The sequence below is a fragment of the Mytilus trossulus genome, chromosome 6 (assembly GCF_036588685.1).
Source record: "Mytilus trossulus isolate FHL-02 chromosome 6, PNRI_Mtr1.1.1.hap1, whole genome shotgun sequence".
Taxonomy (NCBI): Eukaryota; Metazoa; Mollusca; class Bivalvia; order Mytilida; family Mytilidae; genus Mytilus; species Mytilus trossulus.
The window spans coordinates 2,434,932-2,457,188 of NC_086378.1; the positions used below are offsets into that span (position 1 = coordinate 2,434,932).

A 22,257-nucleotide genomic window follows, 5' to 3' on the forward strand; every position below is an offset into this window, starting at 1 on the left:
GAGAGATTTTTTGCACAGACTTGTAGTTAAAAATCTAATATTTGTGAGGTAATCAAATGCATGTACAACATGTACCTTTAATGCTCTTTTTAAAAATCAAAATATAGGTGTTAGTAACTTTTCATTTTACACAATACTATAAACCAACTTCTTTTTGTGAGCTATTTATTCCTTGTGACTTTTGCAATTATAATAAAACACAAATGTAAATAGTGGCTAATATGACAAGTTTGAGTCTTCTCTTACGAGAAAACAGGAACAAATTTAGAAAATTAAGAATATAGATAACCATAAAATAGGATAAAAAGCACTTCACAAAAGAAAATTCATGTAAAAAATAAGTTGGTTTACAATACTCCTAATTTTGATGTTCTTGTTATATTTATATGGCTTCATAATATATCTGCTTTTGTTCTTGTTATATTTATATGGCTTCATAATATATCTGCTTTGTTACATGTCTTTCATCATATTTTGTTTTATTTTGTATACAGTACTCAAGACAATTGTTAGATGTTGAAATCAGTTGAAAAGGTTTGACAACTTTGGACTTAGTATTTTTTTTAACTGCTTTTATTACAGCATTTTTACTTATTCAATTACCCAGAAGTTTGTACAAGATCTTGGTAAATTGAAAGTAGCATTGGCAACTGATAGTAAATCAAAAGTAGCATTAACTTCGTTGAATAAAAATTGGTTAAAATGTATACATCAGTGGTATACATATCTTAAGTAAAAACTCACAATTTTACTTCATATTCCATCTACTTTACGTTTCCAAATAAAATTTTGACATATCCAACCACTCACTTGCCAGGATATACTTACTACTATCAGGTTGTCATTTTGTCATTCGTTTATTTAAGTTGTCCAAATTTATTTGCTTGTATCTGTTGAGTATATTTGTAATTTATTAATGTATACTTATAGATTATCGTTGATTATCTCAACGAGATTGATTTCCTCGCTTGAGCTGGGACAGCGAAAGTGAGAAAAGCAATCGAGTTGAGATGACCAATGATAATCTGTTTATCGCTATTTTACCTATGAAGACGTTGTCAATTTCAATGTCAATTTCGTTAGCAATGCCACATGGCCTCCTTAGTTTCTAGGGATAATTTTTCCATCTCAAGCGAGAAGCATGATATGAAAATTATCACAAAAAAAGATCAAAGGAAAAATGCACAAAATAGCGATAATGTTGAGTTACAGATCATGTTTAAGTTATTTAAAGACAGCCTACTTACCTATATAGGATTAGTAAGCCCTTGAACACATAACAACTGTATGAAAAGTGTGCTTGTCCAGAATTTGTTCAATATATTGCCTTGGTATATTAAGCTAACTTTGATTTAAGGATGTACTTTAATAGGTGAGATTTTTGAATTTCTGTCAAATGTTCGGACTCCTTGGTGTTTTTCCATACAATACAATGTAAAATATTTTGCCCCATAACACCCATTTACTTTTTTAATATAAGACTTAATAGCTCATGAAAGGTCATTTACCAAAATTTTAGAAGATTCTTGATTTTCTTCTTTTGTTTTGAGACCCAAATACATGTAATTCCAATGCAAATATAAGGTAAAAGTCTGAGTCAGTCTTTTCCCGCCATATTTTAAATCTTTGACCTATTAATATTTTTAGCTTATCTTTATCCTTAATTGATGGTCTACCAGCTTATAGTATCAATTTTAATTTCTTAATTTCTTAATTTTTACCTAACCTCACCTAAGTACATCCTTAAGTGTGTGAAATGCTGAGTTTTAGGTAAAGGTTTTATGCCAGACTTACTGCCTTTCATAGAACTCACTCATATATAAAAATAGGATAAATATTGTAAGGATAAGCAAGATAATGTCTATAAATGATTCAACACGATTGAAAAGTTATACAACTCTTTATAAAAGCCATTGTCCTTACACGACTATACTAACCCATTCTCACCCATTATAACTATTATCTTTCAAAAAAGTAAAAAAATAATAAAAATACCAAACTCTGAGGAAATTCAAAATGGAAAGTCTGTTGTCAAATGGCAAAATGAAAATCTCAAACACATCAAATGAATGAAAAACAACCGTCATATTCCTAAATAATACACTATATAGTAAATTCGAAAAAAATCATAGAAAAATAACCAACAAAACAATGTCTACAAACTTTAAACATGTTTAAAGATGAAGTTGATCTTACTAATTTCAGCTTTTTTGGGGTTAAATCTTGAAAACTGTTTTCATAAAAAGTAAAAATAAATGAAATTAAGGTGGTACCCAACACCATCACTTAAATTAATTTGGATCGTTTAATTCTCATAAAATTTGGTCAAAGTATTTACTTTGACCCTTTAACAAAAATATAAAAATATGAAAAATTTAGAACCAACCATTTTGTCAGAAAAATGATACTGGTTATATAGCAGTTTGACAAACACTAGTTTTGATCATTGAGAAGCTTAATATTCCCTTAACACAACATTATAAAAAGGTTCAGCTGATTTTACAGAGTTATCTCCCTGTACCACCTTAAGTCCTAATATTGGTAAGGGATTCAGGTTGGATAAATATGCAACTGATCTCATTTTATATGTCTTTTTATCATAATTGTTATATTATTGTGTTGTTTTGTTAATATATATCTGTAATGTAATATTTCTTTCATCGTGTGATATAGTTTGGTGATAATACAAGGCATTACTCTCATTTTGAAATCTTTAAAAATAGATGATATTTTATCTATTTGATTTTATACTATATTTTTTATTTAAAAATTTACATGATAAAAAGTCATTCAAATTCAATACTTTAATTTTATGTTTTTGTTTAATATTTATGTTTTGATATGAATAAAAGAGGTAGGAAAGTCTTTTTTATATTGAAAAAGAAAATCATTAAAAAGCAAAAATAATTGTTACAGCTGAATTGTATGATATTCAATAGAACAAGGAATAACTTAATTGTTTGCTTTACAAATTAGCTATAAAATGATACTCTTTTTTTTTTCTCATAAAAATCATTAACTGTTTTTCATATTCCTTAAAACCATTTTATATCCTTTACAGATATTTGTATTAAAATTGGTTTCAAACCTTTGTTGTAACTAATGAACCCTCTCCTGGCCATGAACAATGATGGAATAGCACCCAAAAATGAACCCTCCCCTGGCCATGAACAATGATGGAATACCACCCAAAAATGAACCCTTCCCTGGCCATGAACAATGATGGAATAGCACCCAAAAATGAACCCTCCCCTGGCCATGAACAATGATGGAATACCACCCAAAAATGAACCCTCCCCTGGCAATAAACAATGATGGAATAGCACCCAAAAATGAACCCTCCCCTGGCAATAAACAATGATGGAATACCACCCAAAAATGAACCCTCCCCTGGCCATGAACAATGATGAAATAGCACCTAAAAATGAACCCTCCCCTGGCAATGAACAATAATGGAATACTAGTAGCACCCAAAAATGAACCCTCCCCTGGCCATGAACAATGATGGAATAGCACCCCAAAATGCTTACACAATAATAAACAAATATGACAGACAGCAAAACAACACACTAACTGAATAACAGGCTTCAAACTAAGGACCTGCACAAATAAAATGTGTAAAACAAGTTTGCAGGCGCCCAATCATCCCTTCACCCTATGCTTTGTTTGTCTGTGTGTCTTATAATTTTTGGTAATGATTGGTTTGCTGATCTTTGTTTTGTCTGTCTGTGTGTCTTTAGTTTTTTGTGATGAATGATTTTCTGGTCATGGTTTTGTCTTATTTCTACATATCTTTGTGATGAATGGTTTGGTGGCCATTGTTTTGTCTGTGTTTCTACATATTTTATCTTTTTGGTGGCTGGTTTGTTGGCCATTGCTTTGTATGTGTGTCTACATATCTTTTTGGTGGCTGTTTTTTTGGCCATTGCTTTGAATGTGTGTCTACATATCTTTTTGGTGGCAGGTTTGCAGGCCATTGGTTTTTTAAGCTCACCTGGCCCGAAGGGCCAAGTGAGCTTTTCTCATCACTTGGCGTCCAGCATCCGTCGTCGTCCGTCGTCGCCGTCGTCGTCGTCGTCCGTCGTCGTTAACTTTTACAAAAATGTTCTCCTCTGAAACTACTAGGCCAAATTTAACCAAACTTGGCCACAATCATTATTGGGGTATCTTGTATAAAAAATGTGTGGCGTGACCCGCCAAACCAACCAAGATGGCCACCATTGCTAAAAATAGAACATAAGGGTAAAATGCAGTTTTTGGCTTATAACTCAAAAACCAAAGCATTTAGAGCAAATCTGACAGGGGTAAAAGTGTTTATCAGGTGAAGATCTATCTGCCCTTCAATTTTCAGATGAATCAGACAACCCGTTGTTGGGTTGCTGCCCCTGAATTGGTAATTTTATGGAAATTTTGCTGTTTTTGGTTATTATCTTGAATATTATTATAGATAGAGATAAACTGTAAACAGCAATAATGTTCAGCAAAGTAAGATTTACAAATAAGTCAACATGACCAAAATGATTAGTTAACCTCTTTAGGAGTTATTGCCCTTTAAAGTCAATTTTTAACCATTTGTTGTAAATTTTATTAATCTTTTACAAAAATCTTCTCCTCTGAAACTACTGGGCCAAATTAATCCAAACTTGGCCACAATCATCATTGGGGTATTTAGTTTAAAAATTGTGTGGCGTGACCCGCCAAACCAACCAAGATGGCCACCATGGCTAAAAATAGAACATAGGGGTAAAACGCAGTTTTTGGCTTATTACTCAGAAACCAAAGCATTTAGAGCAAATCTGACAGGGATAAAATTGTGAATCAGGTCAAGATCTATCTGCATTGAAATTTTCAGATGAATTAGAGAACCCGTTGTTGGGTTGCTGCCCCTGAATTGGTAATTTTAGGGAAATTTTGCTGTTTTTGGTTATTATCTTGAATATTATTATAGATAGAGATAAACTGTAAACAGCAATAATGTTCAGCAAAGTAAGATTTACAAGTAAGTCAGCATGACCGAAATGGTCAATTGACCCCTTTAGGAGTTATTGCCCTTTAAAGTCAATTTTTAACCATTTTTCATAAATTTTATAGATATTTTACAAAAATCTTCTCCTCTGAAACTGCTGGGCCAAATTATTCCAAACTTGGCCACAATCATCTCTGGGGTATCTAGTTTAAAAAATGTGTGGCGTGACCTGCCAAACCAAACAAGATGGCTGCCATGGCTAAAAATAGAACATAGGGGTGAAATGCAGCTTTTGGCTTATATTCAAAAACCAAAGCATTTATAGCAAATCTGATGTGAGGTAAAATTGTTTATAAGGTCAAGATCTATCTGCCCTTAAATTTTCAGATGAATCAGAGAACCCGTTGTTGGGTTGCTGTCCCTGAATTGGTAATTTTAAGGAAATTTTGCTGTTTTTGGTTATTATCTTGAATATTATTATAGATAGAGATAAACAGCAATAATGTTCAGCAAAGTAAGATTTACAAATAAGTCAACATGACCAAAATGGTCAATTGACCCCCTAAGGAGTTATTGTCCTTTATAGTCAATTTTATGTAATTTTCATAAAATTTGTAAATTTTTACTCTGGTAGCATTTTCCACAGAAACTACTGGGCCAAGTTCATTATAGATAGTGATAATTGTAAGCAGCTAGAATGTTCAGTAAAGTAAGATGTACTAACATATCACCATCACCAAAACACAATTTTGTCATGAATCCATCTGCTTCCTTTGTTTAATATTCATATAGACCAAGGTGAGCGACACAGGCTCTTTAGAGCCTCTAGTTTGTGTCTGCATATCTTTTTGGTGGCTGGTTTGATGGCCGCTGTTTTTGTCTGTGTGTCAACATATTTTTTTGATGGCTGGTTTGCTGGCTAGGGTTTTGTCTGTGTGTCAACATATCTTTTTGGTGGCTGGTTTGTTGGCCATTGTTTTGTATGTATATCTACATATCTTTTTGGTGGCTGGTTTGTTGGCCATTGTTTTGTATGTATATCTACATATCTTTTTGGTGGCTGGTTTGTTGGCCATTGTTTTGTATGTATATCTACATATCTTTTTGGTGGCTGGTTTGTTGGCCATTGTTTTGTATGTATATCTACATATTTTTTTGGTGGCTGGTTTGTTGGCCATTGTTTTGTATGTATATCTACATATTTTTTTGGTGGCTGGTTTAATTTGTTGGCCATTGTTTTGTATGTATATCTACATATTTTTTTGGTGGCTGGTTTAATTTGTTGGCCATTGTTTTGTATGTATATCTACATATTTTTTTGGTGGCTGGTTTGTTGGCCATTGTTTTGTATGTATATCTACATATCTTTTTTGTGGCTGGTTTGTTGGCCATTGTTTTGTATGTATATCTACATATCTTTTTGGTGGCTGGTTTGTTGGCCATTGTTTTGTATGTATATCTACATATCTTTTTGGTGGCTGGTTTGTTGGCCATTGTTTTGTATGTATATCTACATATTTTTTTGGTGGCTGGTTTGTTGGCCATTGTTTTGTATGTATATCTACATATCTTTTTGGTGGCTGGTTTGTTGGCCATTGTTTTGTATGTATATCTACATATCTTTTTGGTGGCTGGTTTGTTGGCCATTGTTTTTGTATGTGTGTTTACATATCTTTTTGGTGGCTGGTTTGTTGGCCATTGTTTTTGTATGTGTGTTTACATATCTTTTTGGTGGCTGGTTTGTTGGCCATTGTTTTTGTATGTGTGTTTACATATCTTTTTGGTGGCTGGTTTGTTGGCCATTGTTTTTGTATGTGTGTTTATATATCTTTTTGGTGGCTGGTTTGTTGGCCATTGTTTTTGTATGTGTGTTTATATATCTTTTTGGTGGCTGGTTTGTTGGCCATTGTTTTTGTATGTGTGTTTACATATTTTTTTGGTGGCTGGTTTCCTAGCCATTGCACTGTCTTTGTGTCTGCATATTTTTTTGGTGGCTGGTTTGCTGGCCATTGCTTTGTCTGTATGTCTTCATATCTTTTTGGTGGCTGGTTTACTGGCCATTGTTTTGTCTGTGTGTTTACATATTTTTTTGGTGGCTGGTTTCCTAGCCATTGCACTGTCTTTGTGTCTGCATATTTTTTTGGTGGCTGGTTTGCTGGCCATTGCTTTGTCTGTATGTCTTCATATCTTTTTGGTGGCTGGTTTGTTGGCCATTGTTTTGTATGTATATCTACATATCTTTTTGGTGGCTGGTTTGTTGGCCATTGTTTTGTATGTATATCTACATATTTTTTTGGTGGCTGGTTTGTTGGCCATTGTTTTGTATGTATATCTACATATCTTTTTGGTGGCTGGTTTGTTGGCCATTGTTTTGTATGTATATCTACATATCTTTTTGGTGGCTGGTTTGTTGGCCATTGTTTTTGTATGTGTGTTTACATATCTTTTTGGTGGCTGGTTTGTTGGCCATTGTTTTTGTATGTGTGTTTACATATCTTTTTGGTGGCTGGTTTGTTGGCCATTGTTTTTGTATGTGTGTTTACATATCTTTTTGGTGGCTGGTTTGTTGGCCATTGTTTTTGTATGTGTGTTTATATATCTTTTTGGTGGCTGGTTTGTTGGCCATTGTTTTTGTATGTGTGTTTATATATCTTTTTGGTGGCTGGTTTGTTGGCCATTGTTTTTGTATGTGTGTTTACATATTTTTTTGGTGGCTGGTTTCCTAGCCATTGCACTGTCTTTGTGTCTGCATATTTTTTTGGTGGCTGGTTTGCTGGCCATTGCTTTGTCTGTATGTCTTCATATCTTTTTGGTGGCTGGTTTACTGGCCATTGTTTTGTCTGTGTGTTTACATATTTTTTTGGTGGCTGGTTTCCTAGCCATTGCACTGTCTTTGTGTCTGCATATTTTTTTGGTGGCTGGTTTGCTGGCCATTGCTTTGTCTGTATGTCTTCATATCTTTTTGGTGGCTGGTTTACTGGCCATTGTTTTGTCTGTGTGTCTACATATCTTTTTGATGGCTGGTTTGATGGCCGCTGTTTTTGTATGTGTGTTTACATATCTTTTTGGTGGCTGGTTTGCTGGTCATTGCACTGTCTTTGTGTCTTTATATCTTTTTGTTGGCTGGTTAGCGCTATAGAACCAGGTTTAATCCACCACTTTCTACATTTGAAAATGCCTGTACCAAGTCAGGTATATGACAGTTCTTGTCCATTCGTTTTTGATGCGTTTTGTTATTTGATTTTGCCATGTGATTATGGACTTTCCTAATTGATTTTCCTCTGAGTTCAGTATTTTTGTGATTTTACTTTTTGCTAGCCATTGTTTTGTCTATGTGTCTATATATCTTTTTAGTGGCTGGTTTGATGGCCATGGCTTTGTCAGTGTGTCTACATATCTTTGTGATGAATAACCTGCTGGCCTCTTTTTAGCTCACCTGGCCCAAAGGGCCAAGTGAGCTTTTCCCATCACTTGGCGTCCGGCGTCCGGCGTCCGGCGTCGTCGTCGTCGTCTGTCGTCGTTAGCTTTTAAAAAAATCTTCTCCTCTGAAACGACTGGGCCAAATTGAACCAACTTGGCCACAATTATAATTGGGGTATCTAGTTTAAAAAATGTGTGGCGTGACCCGGTCAACCAACCAAGATGGCTGCCACGGCTAAAAATAGAACATAGGGGTAAAATGCAGTTTTTGGCTTATAACTCAAAAACCAAAGCATTTAGAGCAAATCTGACATTGGGTAAAAATGTTTATCAGGTCAAGATCTATCTGCCCAGAAATTTTCAGATAAATCGGTCAACCAGTTGTTGGGTTGCTGCCCCTGAATTGGTAATTTTGAGGAAATTTTGCTGTTTTTGGTTATTATCTTGAATATTATTATAGATAGAAATAAACTGTAAACATCAATAATGTTCAGGAGAGTTAGATTTTTAAATGAGTCAACATGACCGAAATGGTCAGTTGACCCCTTTAGGAGTTATTGCCCTTTATAGTCAATTTTTAACCATTTTTCGTAAATCTAAGTAATCTTTTACAAAACTCTTCTTCTCTGAAATTTCTGGGCCAAATTAATCCAAACTTTGCCACAATCATCTTTGGGGTATCTAGTTTAAAAAATGTGTGGCGTGACCTTGTCAACCAACCAAGATGGCCGCCATGGCTAAAAATAGAACATAGGGGTAAAATGCAGTTTTTGGGTTATAACTCTAAAACCAAAGTATTTAGAGCAAATCTGACAAGGAGTTAAATTGTTAATCAAGTCAATATCTATCTGCCCTGAAATTTTCAGATGAATCGGGACAACCGATTGTTGGGTTACTGCCCTCCAATTGGTCATTTTTAAAGAAATTTTGCCATTTTTGGTTATTATCTTGAATACTATTATAGATAGCGATAAACTGTGAACAGCAATAATGTTCAGCAAAGTAAGATCTACAAATAAGTCAACATGACCTAAATGTTCAATTGACCCCTTAAGGAGTTATTGCCCTTTATAGTCAATTTTTAATAATTTTCATTAATTTGGTAAATTTATGAAAATTTTTACCAAATATTTTTCTCTGTTACTAATGGTCAAAGTTCATTATAGATATAGTTGTAAGAAGCAAGAACGTTCAGTAAAGTAAGAATTTCAAACACATCACCATCACCAAAATACAATTTTGTCATGAATCCATTTGTTTTATTTGTTAAAATGCACATAGACCAAGGTGAGCGACACAGGCTCTTTAGAGCCTCTAGTTTGTCATTGTATCTTTAGATCTTTGAGTTCAATGGTATGTTGATCTTTGTTTTGTTTGTTTGTCTTTAGATATCTGTGATAAATAGTTTGTAATCAAACTAGGTTTAATCCACCATTTTCTACAAAAGAAAATACCTGTCCCAAGACAGGAATATGACAGTCCTTTCGTTTGATGTGTTTGTGCTTTTGATTTTTCCATTTGATTAGGGACTTTCCGCTTTGAATTTTCCTCGGAGTTCAGGATAATTGTTATATTACTTTTCACATACCCAACTTGAGAATCTGAGATAACCCAAAGCTTTTGGTGATATTTGTGTATCGTTAAAGTTAGTTTCCCGTGTTCTGTTTAGTTTTTTGTGTACTGTTGTTTCTATTTTGGTCGTTTTATTTTCCCCCAAGTTATTGTATGTTTTCGATTTATTAGTTTGTATATCTCTTTGGTATCCTTCGCCTTTCTTTGAGAAGACATTCATTTTATAAATTAATCTATCAAGTTTCAGCAAAAATTCATATAGCTAATAGATATAGGAAGATGTGGTGTGAATGCCAATGAGACAACTCTCCATCCAAATAACAATTTAAAAAGTAAACCATTATAGGTTAAAGTACGGCCTTCAACACGGAGACTTGGCTCACACCGAACAACAAGCTATAAAGGGCCCCAAAAGTACTAGTGTAAAACCATTCAAACGGGAAAACCAACGGTCTAATCTATATAAACAAAACGAGAAACGAGAAACACGTATATATTACATAAACAAACGACAACTACTGTACATCAGATTCCTGACTTAGGACAGGTGCAAAGCTTATTAGTTTAGGAAATTTATTTAAGGCTAATGCTTTTACTGTTCTATGGCTTATAGTCCTAATATTTCACTGGTAAAAGGATCTTATGTCTTTGAAGATTGACATTTTTGTTCTTATCATTCATACAATGTTACGAAAAGCCATTGTTTAAACATCTCGTTCCTTCATTGTTGTATCATAGAAGGTTAAAGGATGTTACAGTTCAGATTATAAAATAAATGATACGTGAGAGAGTGATAGTACATCTTTCTTTGGTTTTTTTAGGGTGATAGTGGTGTATGCCTTTTTATACGACCGCAAATTTTGAAAAAAATTTCGTCGTATATTGCTATCATGTTGGCGTCGTCGTCGTCTGCGTCGTCGTCGTCGTCGTCGTCGTCGTCGTCCGAATACTTTTAGTTTTCGCACTCTAACTTTAGTAAAAGTTAATAGAAATCTATGAAATTTTGACACAAGGTTTATGACCACAAAAGAAAGGTTGGGATTGATTTTGGGAGTTTTGGTTTCAACAGTTTAGGAATTAGGGGCCAAAAAAGGGCCCAAATAAGCATTATTCTTGGTTTTCGCACAATAACTTTAGTTTAAGTAAATAGAAATCAATGAAATTTAAACACAATGTTTATGACCACAAAAGGAAGATTGGTATTGATTTTGGGAGTTTAGGTCCCAACAGTTTAGGATTTAGGGGCCTAAAAGGGACCAAAATAAGCATTTTTCTTGGTTTTCGCACCATAACGTTAGTATAAGTAAATAGAAATCTATGAAATTTAAACACAAGGTTTATGACCATAAAAGGAAGGTTGGTATTGATTTTGGGAGTTTTGGTCCCAACAGTTTAGGAAAAAGGGGCCCAAAGGGTCCAAAATTAAACTTTGTTTGATTTCATCAAAATTGAATAATTGGGGTTCTTTGATATGCTGAATCTAACTGTGTATGTAGATTCTTAACTTTTGGTCATGTTTTCAAATTGGTCTACATTAAGGTCCAAAGGGTCCAAAATTAAACTTAGTTTGATTTTGACAAAAAATGAATCGGTTGGGTTCTTTGATATGTTGAATCTAAAAATGTACTTAGATTCTTGATTATTGGCCCAGTTTTCAAGTTGGTCCAAATCTGGGTCCAAAATTAAACTGTATTTGATTTCATCAAAAATTGAATAAATGGGGTTCTTTGATATGCCAAATCTAACTGTGTATGTATATTCTTCATTTTTGGTCCCGTTTTCAAATTGGCCTACATTAAGGTCCAAAGGGTTCAAAATTAAACTAAGTTTGATTTTAACAAAAATTAAATTATTGGGCCTCTTTGACATGCTGAATCTAAACATGTACTTAGATTTTTGATTATGGGCCCAGTTTTCAAGTTGGTTCAAATCAGGATCTAAAATTATTATATTAAGTATTGTGCAATAGCAAGTCTTTTCAATTGCACAGTATTGTGCAATGGCAAGAAATATCTAATTTCACAATATTGTGAAATAGCAAATTTTTTTTTAATTAGAGTTATCTTTCTTTGTCTAGAATAGTAAGCAAGAAATATCTTATTGCAAGAATTTTTTTAATTGGAGTTGTCTTTCTTTGTCCAGAATCAACTTAAATCTTTGATATATACAATATACAATGTATATACAACTCGTCTAAACATCAACCCAACAATGTTAGATCTGTAAATTTGCTTTCGCAAATTTTTGGTTCTTCCCTCGCCGGGATTCGAACCCATGCTACTGTGATATCGTGACACCAAATCGCCTGCACTGCAGCCGTCCCGCTAGACCACACGACCACCTGGGCTCTCAAAAAAAAGAGCTTTCGGTGGCCATATGTTACCTTTCCACGTCAGTTTTAATCTAGCGGCGTACTACAGTACATGATATATAAGGCATGAAGATGTTGTTGTTACAGATCAGCTAAATTATCTATAGTAAAGGATCCTACAAATTAATGTAAGATACAGTCACAGAAAATAATTATATTCATAAGTACGTCTGAGTATTCACTTTTTACTACCAACTGATAAATTTAAATAATCTTTACCATTCAGTGATAACAAGCAGTTTTTTTACATCTTAATATTTTATGATGTATTTAAATGAGTAGTTATTGTTGCAAACTCCATTAGAATATTTTAATTGAGATTAGTTTTGGAATAAGGGAAAGGGGGATGTGATTAAAAAATTGGGTTCATTTTTTCTCATTTGAAATTTCATAAATAAAAAGAAAATGTCTTCAAACATTTTTTTGAGAGGATCAATATTCAACAGCATAGTGAATTGCTCTAAGAGAAAACAAAAAAATTAAGTTCATTAGAACACATGCATTCTGTGTCAGAAACCTATGCTGTGTCAACTATTTAATCACAATCCAAATTTAGAGCTGAATCCAGCTTGAATGTTGTGTCCATACTTGCCCCAACCGTTCAGGGTTCAACCTCTGCGGTCGTATAAAGCTACGCCCTGCGGAGCATCTGGTTTGTTTTTGGTTTGATCGTCTATGCCTGAGTCTATCAGAGTTGTTGTGATTCGGTAGAGTAAACACGATGTTGTATTGAATTTATCAGGGACAAGGATATTTGAAGGAACTTATAAAGTAATTTATTTACAAGTGAGTTCAGCGCTGCAAAACGTTATTATATTGATACGCAATGAATATACATTGCAGCCATTTAAGCTATGTAACACTTTAAAAGTCGTTTAAATGTGCCATTATTGCTGCACTTGACATTTTGGAAAGTAAGAATATTTGATAATAAATAGAAGATTTCATAACGAACAATTTTTATGTTTAAACACTATAAATATCATTAGATAATCAAAACACATAAGCTGAAGATAGACCGACAAAATCTAAAAGTCTACAAAACGCTGCATAAAAATCATAATAACATTATTCTAAAAGAAATTTATGGGATTTATCTTCCTGCTATTCAGCAATCTTTATGTTTATTTTTACATTTGAACTTTTTAATTTAAGAGTTTTTTTACTTATCCCCGCTATCCATATATACTATATGTATACAAGTATAGTAGTTAATATCTTTATATTTCTTGACATAAAAACAACAGAACAATAATGTAGATATCAAGTAACAAATAAAGCAACTGACAAAAGTGTTTATTGAGCAACAATAGCCATTCATTTTATAATCAGATAAAAACCTACAGAAAAAAAACCAGACTTACTATCACAAAACTGAACATTAAAATCTGTTGTTTTTGGTAAAGTATCTTTTCAGCTACATACAAGTGAGAGGTATAACAAACTAAAAAACAAGGTTTAATCAACCAATTTCTACATAAGAAAATGGCTGTAACAATTTTTCTCAGTAATATGACAGTTGTTTTCTATTCGTGTGTTTGAACTTATGATTTTGTAATTAGTTTAAACATATTTTATTTGTTAAAGTACAAATTGGATAAGACACAAGTCAAACAGACTTATGAAGTCTTCTCCATTTAACATTTATAGCAATATAATACAAAAATATATGTATGAGCATGCATGTAAATAATGGTATATCTAATTTAGTAAATATATATATAAATATGGATCAAAAGACGGAAAATTGAAGATTGAAGAAAAAGAAAACAATAATAATACAGAAAAAATAAATAAAAATAAAAATATATAAATGAATAAATTATTTTGAAAACAGAAAAAAAAACAAAAAAACAAAAAAAAATAAAAATAAAAAAAAACAAAACCCCAATTAAAAAAAAAAAAAAAAGGACAAAAAAAAGGGAGAAGAAATCTTAGATGATGATGTGTGTGCGATCATGGTTTGCTACCTAGACAATTTGAAATCTTTCCGAACTTTTAATAAACTCAAAGACATTTTTGAAAATGTTTCGGTTTTGCTCTAAAGTAAGAAGACAACTACCCGAGGTAAGTAGTTCTATGTTAATTTTACAATCATTTGGAAGCCAGCGAAGACTTTCAAACATTTTATTTCGTATGTTTGAATATAATATACATTTAAAAAAGAAATGATAGGAATCTTCACGATTAACACCACAGCGGCAGGAAGGGTCAGAAATAATGTTGACCCTATATAGATCATAGTTTAAGGATGATGCAAAACATCGAAGTTGGGTGAGAATTATATTCAATTTTCGATTTCCAAATTCATATTGCTTCGGAACAAAAATATTACTCTGAGGGTAACGGTTTTTTAGTTCAGTTTTAAATTTATTAATTGATTCCACATCACGAGTTGAATCATCAAGATTATTCCAAAGACGTATGGTTGATGGAATAAAAGAATCATTAGTTAATGCTAGTCTGCAGAATGGAATAATGATGTCATTTCCATTGCGTAGAGGATAAACCGTCATACTTTGTATTTTTTGGGGAATTAAATTTGACAAATATTCTGGAACATTATTATTTTGAATATTATAAAACATTTGGATTTTTCTTCTCTCTCTTCTTTCAGCTAATGTTTCCCATCCAAGTTCTTCATAAATAGCCCTTGAGCTTGTGAATATAGGTAAGCCCGTAACTATCCTAGCAGCTTGGAGCTGTAATTGCTCCAGTTTATTGACATAACCCACCCCAATATTATCCCAAACCTCACTTGCATACTCAAATAAAGGTCTTATAAAAACTAAATAGAGTTTTTCTAAATTTTTCCTGCTCAGTTTATATTTCAACTTCCTTAGCATATTTATATGTTTAGACGTGCTTGATATAATATTATCAACGTGGGCATTCCATTTAGCATCATTGCTAAATGTAACCCCTAAATGTTTATGCATATTTGTAATAGGTATATTTTTATCATTGAATATAAAGTTCATTTCTGGGGTTTCAACATTAGAAAATAACATAATTTCTGTTTTATCTGGATTAAAAGACATTAACCATTTTTTGGACCATTCGTTCAGCTGTTCTAGATCATGGTTTATCACAGTTTCTATCTGAAAAGCATCACGATCCGCACAGCTGAACGATGTGTCATCTGCAAAGAGTCTGCACAGTGAAATAAGTCTTTCTGCAATATCATTTATATATATTATAAAAAGTAATGGTCCAAGGACCGACCCTTGAGGAAATTTTGTAATTTACTAAGGGACTTTCCGTTTTGAGCATTCCTATGAGTTCAGTGTTTTTATTTTACTTTTTGCAAACCATACTAAACAAATAAAGAGTTGAACTGTAAGATAAACCGATACGTTTTGAAATTTTGATTTAGATATGTACAGTCCGATTTCAAATTTGTGAAGATCATAGTTCTCAACACACATTGCTGGCTTTTGGTCAAATAGTTCAGTACGTGTGTATTGTCGAATACATACTAAATGTTTTTGTAGAGCTTTACCGTCGAAGGTGAATTCCGAAAAAAAATTAGTTATTATCAATGCCATATCTTTATCTCTTATGTCTGTATGTTTTGATCATACATTGTTGTCAATATAAGTGAATTATATGTGACTGTCATACAAGGTTTAATCCACATTTGTTACATGAGAAATCCCTGTACCAAGTTAGGGACATGCCAGTTGGTTTTTAATCGTGTAATTTGTTTGAGCTTTTGATTTTGCCATTTGATAATGGATTTTTAATTGTGCATCTATGATCATTTGCTTGTATTTGCGTTTGCAGTAGATTTCTATATCTCTTGTTTTACGAGTTGGACAAACCATTTTATTTTTCGGTCTTTTTATACTCTTTCTCCGCTTTTATTAAACAAGAGTACATACGCTAAAATATACCGTGAAAATGAGTTCAAGGTCAAATAAAACATGTGTGACTCACATATAGATCATAAAATATTTCGATACACCAAGTATAGTTGACCTATTGCATATAGCATTAGAAAAAGTAAAAACACAAAAATACTGAACTCCGAGGAAAATTCAAAAACAAAAAACAAAAATCAAAAGGCAAAATCAAAAGTCTAAACGCTTAAAACAAATGGATAACAACTGTCATATTCCTGACTTGGTACAGGCATTTTCTAATGTAGAAAATGGTGGATTGAATCTGGTTTTATAGCTAGCTACACCTCTCTCTTGTATGACAGTCGCATCAAATTCCATTACATTATCAACGATGTATGAACAAAACAAACATACTCAAAGGGTAAAAATGTCAAAAATAGGGGTACAGCAGTCAATATTGTGTTATCATCTTAATATCACTATAAAAACAACAAATGTAACGAAGAAGCACAAAAAGCCGTACATCAAATTTAACATACTCATATTGCTTTTCTTATACGACTTAATTTATCTATGTAAAGTCTACCCGTAAAGGGTAAAAGTTTTTCAGTACCGGTGTAAAATTGCGCGTTTGAAATTCGCACAGGTAGTCATACATAAATGCAGAGTCACGTAAAGTAGATATAACAAAAAAACAGAATTGACAGTAGAAGTAATAATACTAAATAAAATAATTGTGTGGTTCAAAGTATGACGGGATAAATAAGTACAGTTTTACGTCAAATGTATATCATAAAAATAGACTTAACAGAAAAAGTAGTATTATTGAATAAGATAGTTTTGTTATTCATAGTATGTCAAGATCTATAAGTAAAAGTAATATTAATAAATGAAATAATTTTGTCGTTCAAAGTATGATGTTTTACATCTAAAAAAACTGACTTAACAGTACAATTAATATTAATAAAGACAAATAAAATTAAACTATAACACGTTATTAAGATGATAACCAACGTCAGTACGCAAAATCTATACTTCAAGACCATCTTGTATTATTTGTGAATTTGATACGGAATATTTATCAACAAGTTCTGGGTATCTTCTGATGATTTTTTTTAGAAAAAGGACGAGACGTTCTTTGACATACCCCTGGTTCGTCAACTTTCTGCTCAGACACTGGTGACGTTTTACAAAGTCTGAATAGGAGCTGCAAGCTCTTGAATACCTGTTAAGTTGGGAAATGTATATTCCATATGCAGGTGAAGTTGGTATATTACTACTAAGGTGGGGGAAATGGATAATTTCAAAATTAAAATCGTCTCGTTTGTCATAGATTCTGGTACTGAGATGACTGTGTATGTCAAATTCGAGGTATAAGTCTTAAAATGAGGCGGAGGAAGCCGTATCTGTAGTCTCTTTAATTTCTAGTTATGGTGGGTATATTAATGGAACCCAATCAGAAAAGTTCGGATAATTAATGGAAAGAACATCATCAATATATCTAAAAGTGAAATTAAATAACCTGGCTTCTTTGATCTTCTTGTTTTTGACAAGTGTCTGAAGGAACTCCGATTCATATGAAAATAAAAAGAGGTCGGCAAGGAGAGGCGCACAGTTTGTTCCCATAGGAATGCCGACAATTTGTTAAAAAAAGTCTACCTCCAAATTCAACAATATGTTGTCAATTAGAAACTCCAGCATACTGATCACTTATTCCTTTGTGTAATATGTTTTACCCTTTTTTTCCTTATTAACAAAATATGCCTTATGGTATCCCAAAGTGATAAATTTATAGCGTATGCTACCATTTTTATGACGAAACGCATTGTGGATAATTTCTTTTAGACGGTTTTTTCAATTTCACATGGGGAATGGTTGTATACAAGGTTGAAAAATCAAAAGTTTTAATAGAACTAATTTTAGAAAAAGACCGAGATTTAAAATTATCCAGAAGTTCTTTAGAGTTTTTAAAAATCCACATATGGTTAATATCACTACGTGAGTAAACAGTTTCACAGTATATCTGCAGATCCTTATTAACTGCGGACAGAATTTTAGTCAATCTAATGGACAATTCTTTAGTAGAACAAGCAGATGAGCCGGCAATGGACCGTTGTTTGTACGGAATTTTGTGAAGTTTAGGTATCCAATATAAACAAGGTAAGTCCTCCGATTTGTTGTTCAATGCAATGTTCATAGAAGCCATGAAGGACTTATGATTCGCCAAAATCTCATCCTTGTCAAATGATATGTTTTTGTATGTGGGATTACCTGAGTGCTCATTTATTCCTAATTCTTTTATATGACACTCGTAGTAATACGATTTACATACAAAGACAATATTATTTGAAGCTTTGTCCGCAGGAACAACAACATACTTATCTTGAAGAGATGATAGACATTTTACAGCCTCTTTGTCACTGAAAATGGACTTAGGTCGATCATTCACACAGTTTTTCAACTTATGAATGCGACGTTTTGTCAGAGACCTGATTGATTTGACCCATTCTGACAAAGTGTCCAGTTGAACTTCTTCTCGTTTAGCCCATGCTCTGGGATAGTTCTCAATGGAATCCATAATTATTTTAAAGTTATGGTTCCAATTGATGTGTTGGGGTTCTCTAAACTTAGGACCACGAGAAATCACCTTTCGGAGATTTTCATGTTGAATTATGTTTAGATCCCCAGTATTAACATGACTAGAGGGGCTGTAATTGTAAGGCGAGTGGGAACAGTCACATGCCAGAGGTTGTTTTAGGTATTGTTCTAAATCAAGGTCCTGTAATGCTTGTTTATAGTTAAATATTTTGGGTGCAATGGTTTTGGTGAATCTGTAGGATACAATAGGAACAGACTGATTTTGAAAATAAATAGGAATTTTAGATGTTACCTCCTTGTAATGTAGAACGTTGCAGATGTTGATTGCATCAATTCCTCTATTGGTAAAGTGAACAGGAAGGAATTTCCTCTTTTCCTCATGTAAAGGTTCCGATCTTACTGGTTTATAGAGACAACAAAGAGCTACATCACAAATTATACTGACAAGTCTGTATATTGGAGAAAATGTATTGATCCCTCCTTTAGACCAAAACTTAACTTTGACCACTGAACGATGAAAATAAGGTCAAGCTAAGATGACACCTGCCAGTTGGACATGTACACCTTACAGTCCTTCCATACACCGAATATACTAGACCTATTGCTTATAGTATCTGAGATATGGACTTGACCACCAAAACTAACCTTGTTTACTGATACATACAATGAGGTCGAGGGCAAGTGAAAACTGTTTGACGGGCATGAGGACCTTACAAGGTACGCACATACCAGATATAGTTATCCTATTACTTCTAATAAGAGAGAATTCAACATCACAAAAAAAATCTGAACTTTTTTCAAGTTGTCACCGAACCATGAAAATGAGGTCAAGGACATTGGACATGTGACTGACGTAAACTTCGTAACATGAGGCATCTATATACAAAGTATGAAGCATCCAGGTCTTCCATCTTTTAAAATATAAAGATCGGATCACTATCCCTTTGTCGAGCTTTCTGCAACAAAAGTTGCAGGTACGACGAAAATGGTATACTTTTGTTGCCTTTATTTATTCTGAGGTTTGTACATTTTTTTCTTATAAGCATTTATATCTGAATTGGTCTAAAATATGTTACTAAGGCAAATGGAATTCCTGGTTGTAGTTAATGCGCATCTGTCAGAGCTTCGACGCACATATGTTGATATTGAGCTGTTTCATGCCAATCAGTAACAGCACTGGTTGTCTTTTCTTTTCAATAAGTATTTTCCTTTATCTGAACTCATTTTGTTGTGTCTTAGTACTAGATATAAACTCTCCGTTTTTTCATTAATAACTAATAGGAACCAATTTTAGAAGAGCTTAAAGTTTTTTCATTTCTTTAATAATGTTTGGATATTTTGAAATTGTGGCATAGGGAGTCACTGAAGATCTTTTTTTCTTTCTGTTTTAAAAGCGTATCTAGTGCAGCTACACTAATAATGTTAATGTGTTATTATCACTGATGAGTCTTTTGTAGACGAAACGCGCGTCTGGCGTATAAACTAAATTTAGTCCTGGTATCTATGGTGAGTTTATTTACTTATCATCATTTTGCATTTTAATCTTTTGGATTCGAGCTTCAGTGATGAATGTAAATGAAATGCGCTTCTTATGTACACACTTTCAATGCTAGTATTCAATACTAATTTCCAAAATGTACACAAGAAACTAAAATAAAAAATGCAAGACTAACACATGTCAGAGACTCCTGACTTGGGACAGGCGCAAAAATAAACATGTTTATGAGATCTCAACCCTCCCCCTATACCTCTAGCCAATGTAGTAAAGTAAAAGCATAAAAATACGCACATTTAAAATTCAATTCAAGAGAAGTCCGAGTCTAATGTCAGAAGATGAAAAGAAAATAAACAAAATGACAATAAAACATAAATAACAACAGACTACTAGCAGTTAACTGACATGCCATCTCCAAACTTAAATTAAACTGATTGAAAGATTATGATTTCACCATATGAATATCAGGCACAATCCTTCCCGTTAGGGGTTTAGTATCATACCATCATAGGATATATGAGAAGAACATAATCCGTGTCATGCTAACAACTGTATTTTTAATAAATGTGTTTAGTTCCGATGCAAAGATCCTATAAGTGAATCAATATTAACGCCAAAATAAGCAATCTTTAATGAACTGACAACAGTATCGTAACTATATCCCTTCTTGATAAGTCTATTAAAAGGTTTTGTTAGTTTCGGAGATGGATACTGACATTTTTGTGCTTGATAAAAAATATTTCCATAAAAAATTGGATGTGAAATACCTGAACGTATAAGAAGTCTGCATGTTGAGCTATATTTACGAATGATGTCCTTATACCGATGATAACATTTAGTAAATGTTTTGACTAGTTTGTGTTATCGAAAACGCTGGTGCAATAATTTTTCAATAATACATAAATTTCTCTCGTTAAAATCTAAAACATTGTTACATACACGAGCGAATCGTACAAGTTGAGATATATAAACACCGTAAGATGGTGACAAGGGAACGTCACCATCTAAAAATTAACGATAGGAAATGAAAAATCTTCTCTTTTATCATAAATTTTAGTATTAAGCTTTCCGTTAGTGATATAGATATCAAGATCGAGAAAAGGGAATGTCGATAATTAAAAGTCGGTGATATATTCAAACACGCGTGTTGAATATATATTCGGAGAGAAGACAGAGAAAAACAAAATATTTTATCTATCTTTCTTTTAAGTGTTTCCGATTTCAACTTTTGGAGTTTGTTTGGCATTTTTTTTCTCATTTTGATGCAAGTCTAAGATTATTTAAGCGTTCGGAGTATAAATATAAGAATATGTTATAAATGACAATTAATATTGAAAAGTAAGGTACATTTATTCTAAAAGCATTTCAAAGTTTACCGAATGTAAATGTATCTATTGGAAACAATACGCTATTTTCCTTCTTCTAATGTTTCCTTATTTTCATCGCTCACATAGCTCTCGGTAACATTTTCCTGTTCATCTGATTCTGTTGGTTCTACCTCTTCACCTGTTTCACTTAAATCCTCAAAGTTTTCCTCCTTTGCTTCATTCTCAACATCCTCCACTTCTCCCGTTTCACTGTCCTCGACTTCATCAAAAGATTCTTCCTCCTGTTCACTATTTTCGACTTCGTCGGAATGTTCTTCCTCATTATCGAAATTCATCGGCGTCGGTTCATTCATGAATTCCTCTTCTTCTTCGCCATTCATCATTAGATTTTCATCAAATGGTCTTTGTCCAAAAGAAATTAAGTCTTGAAGTTTGCCAATCATTTCCGACTGACCCTCTAACACGTCACCTATCTCTTCAATCTGGTCTTGTATGATATTTATTTTCTTCTCATTTCTGTCAGTTTTTGTAATCCAAGTGTCAACCGTTTCCTCTAAATCGGAACCATTTTCTTCTGATTGGTATGAAGAATCGTGGTGAAACCAGGGTTTTGTGTAGGCCAACTGAATTGTTAAACACAGAACTAACGAAAATTTCAACAT

The 22,257-nt window shown here is 33.0% G+C and overlaps 1 protein-coding gene across 1 annotated transcript; it reads right to left on the bottom strand.

Annotated features, from left to right (window-relative positions):
- Positions 1–21,675: 21,675 nt before the first annotated feature.
- LOC134722265 (coiled-coil domain-containing glutamate-rich protein 1-like) lies at positions 21,676–22,257 on the bottom strand. Its single transcript, XM_063585873.1, has one exon. The coding sequence runs from the start codon at positions 22,255–22,257 to the stop codon at positions 21,676–21,678; it is 582 nt and encodes a 193-aa protein (XP_063441943.1).

What these genes read in the sequence shown, in the direction of transcription:
- LOC134722265 (XM_063585873.1), bottom strand. Translation starts at nt 22,257, where the DNA reads ATGTTGAAATTTTCGTTAGTTCTGTGTTTAACAATTCAGTTGGCCTAC.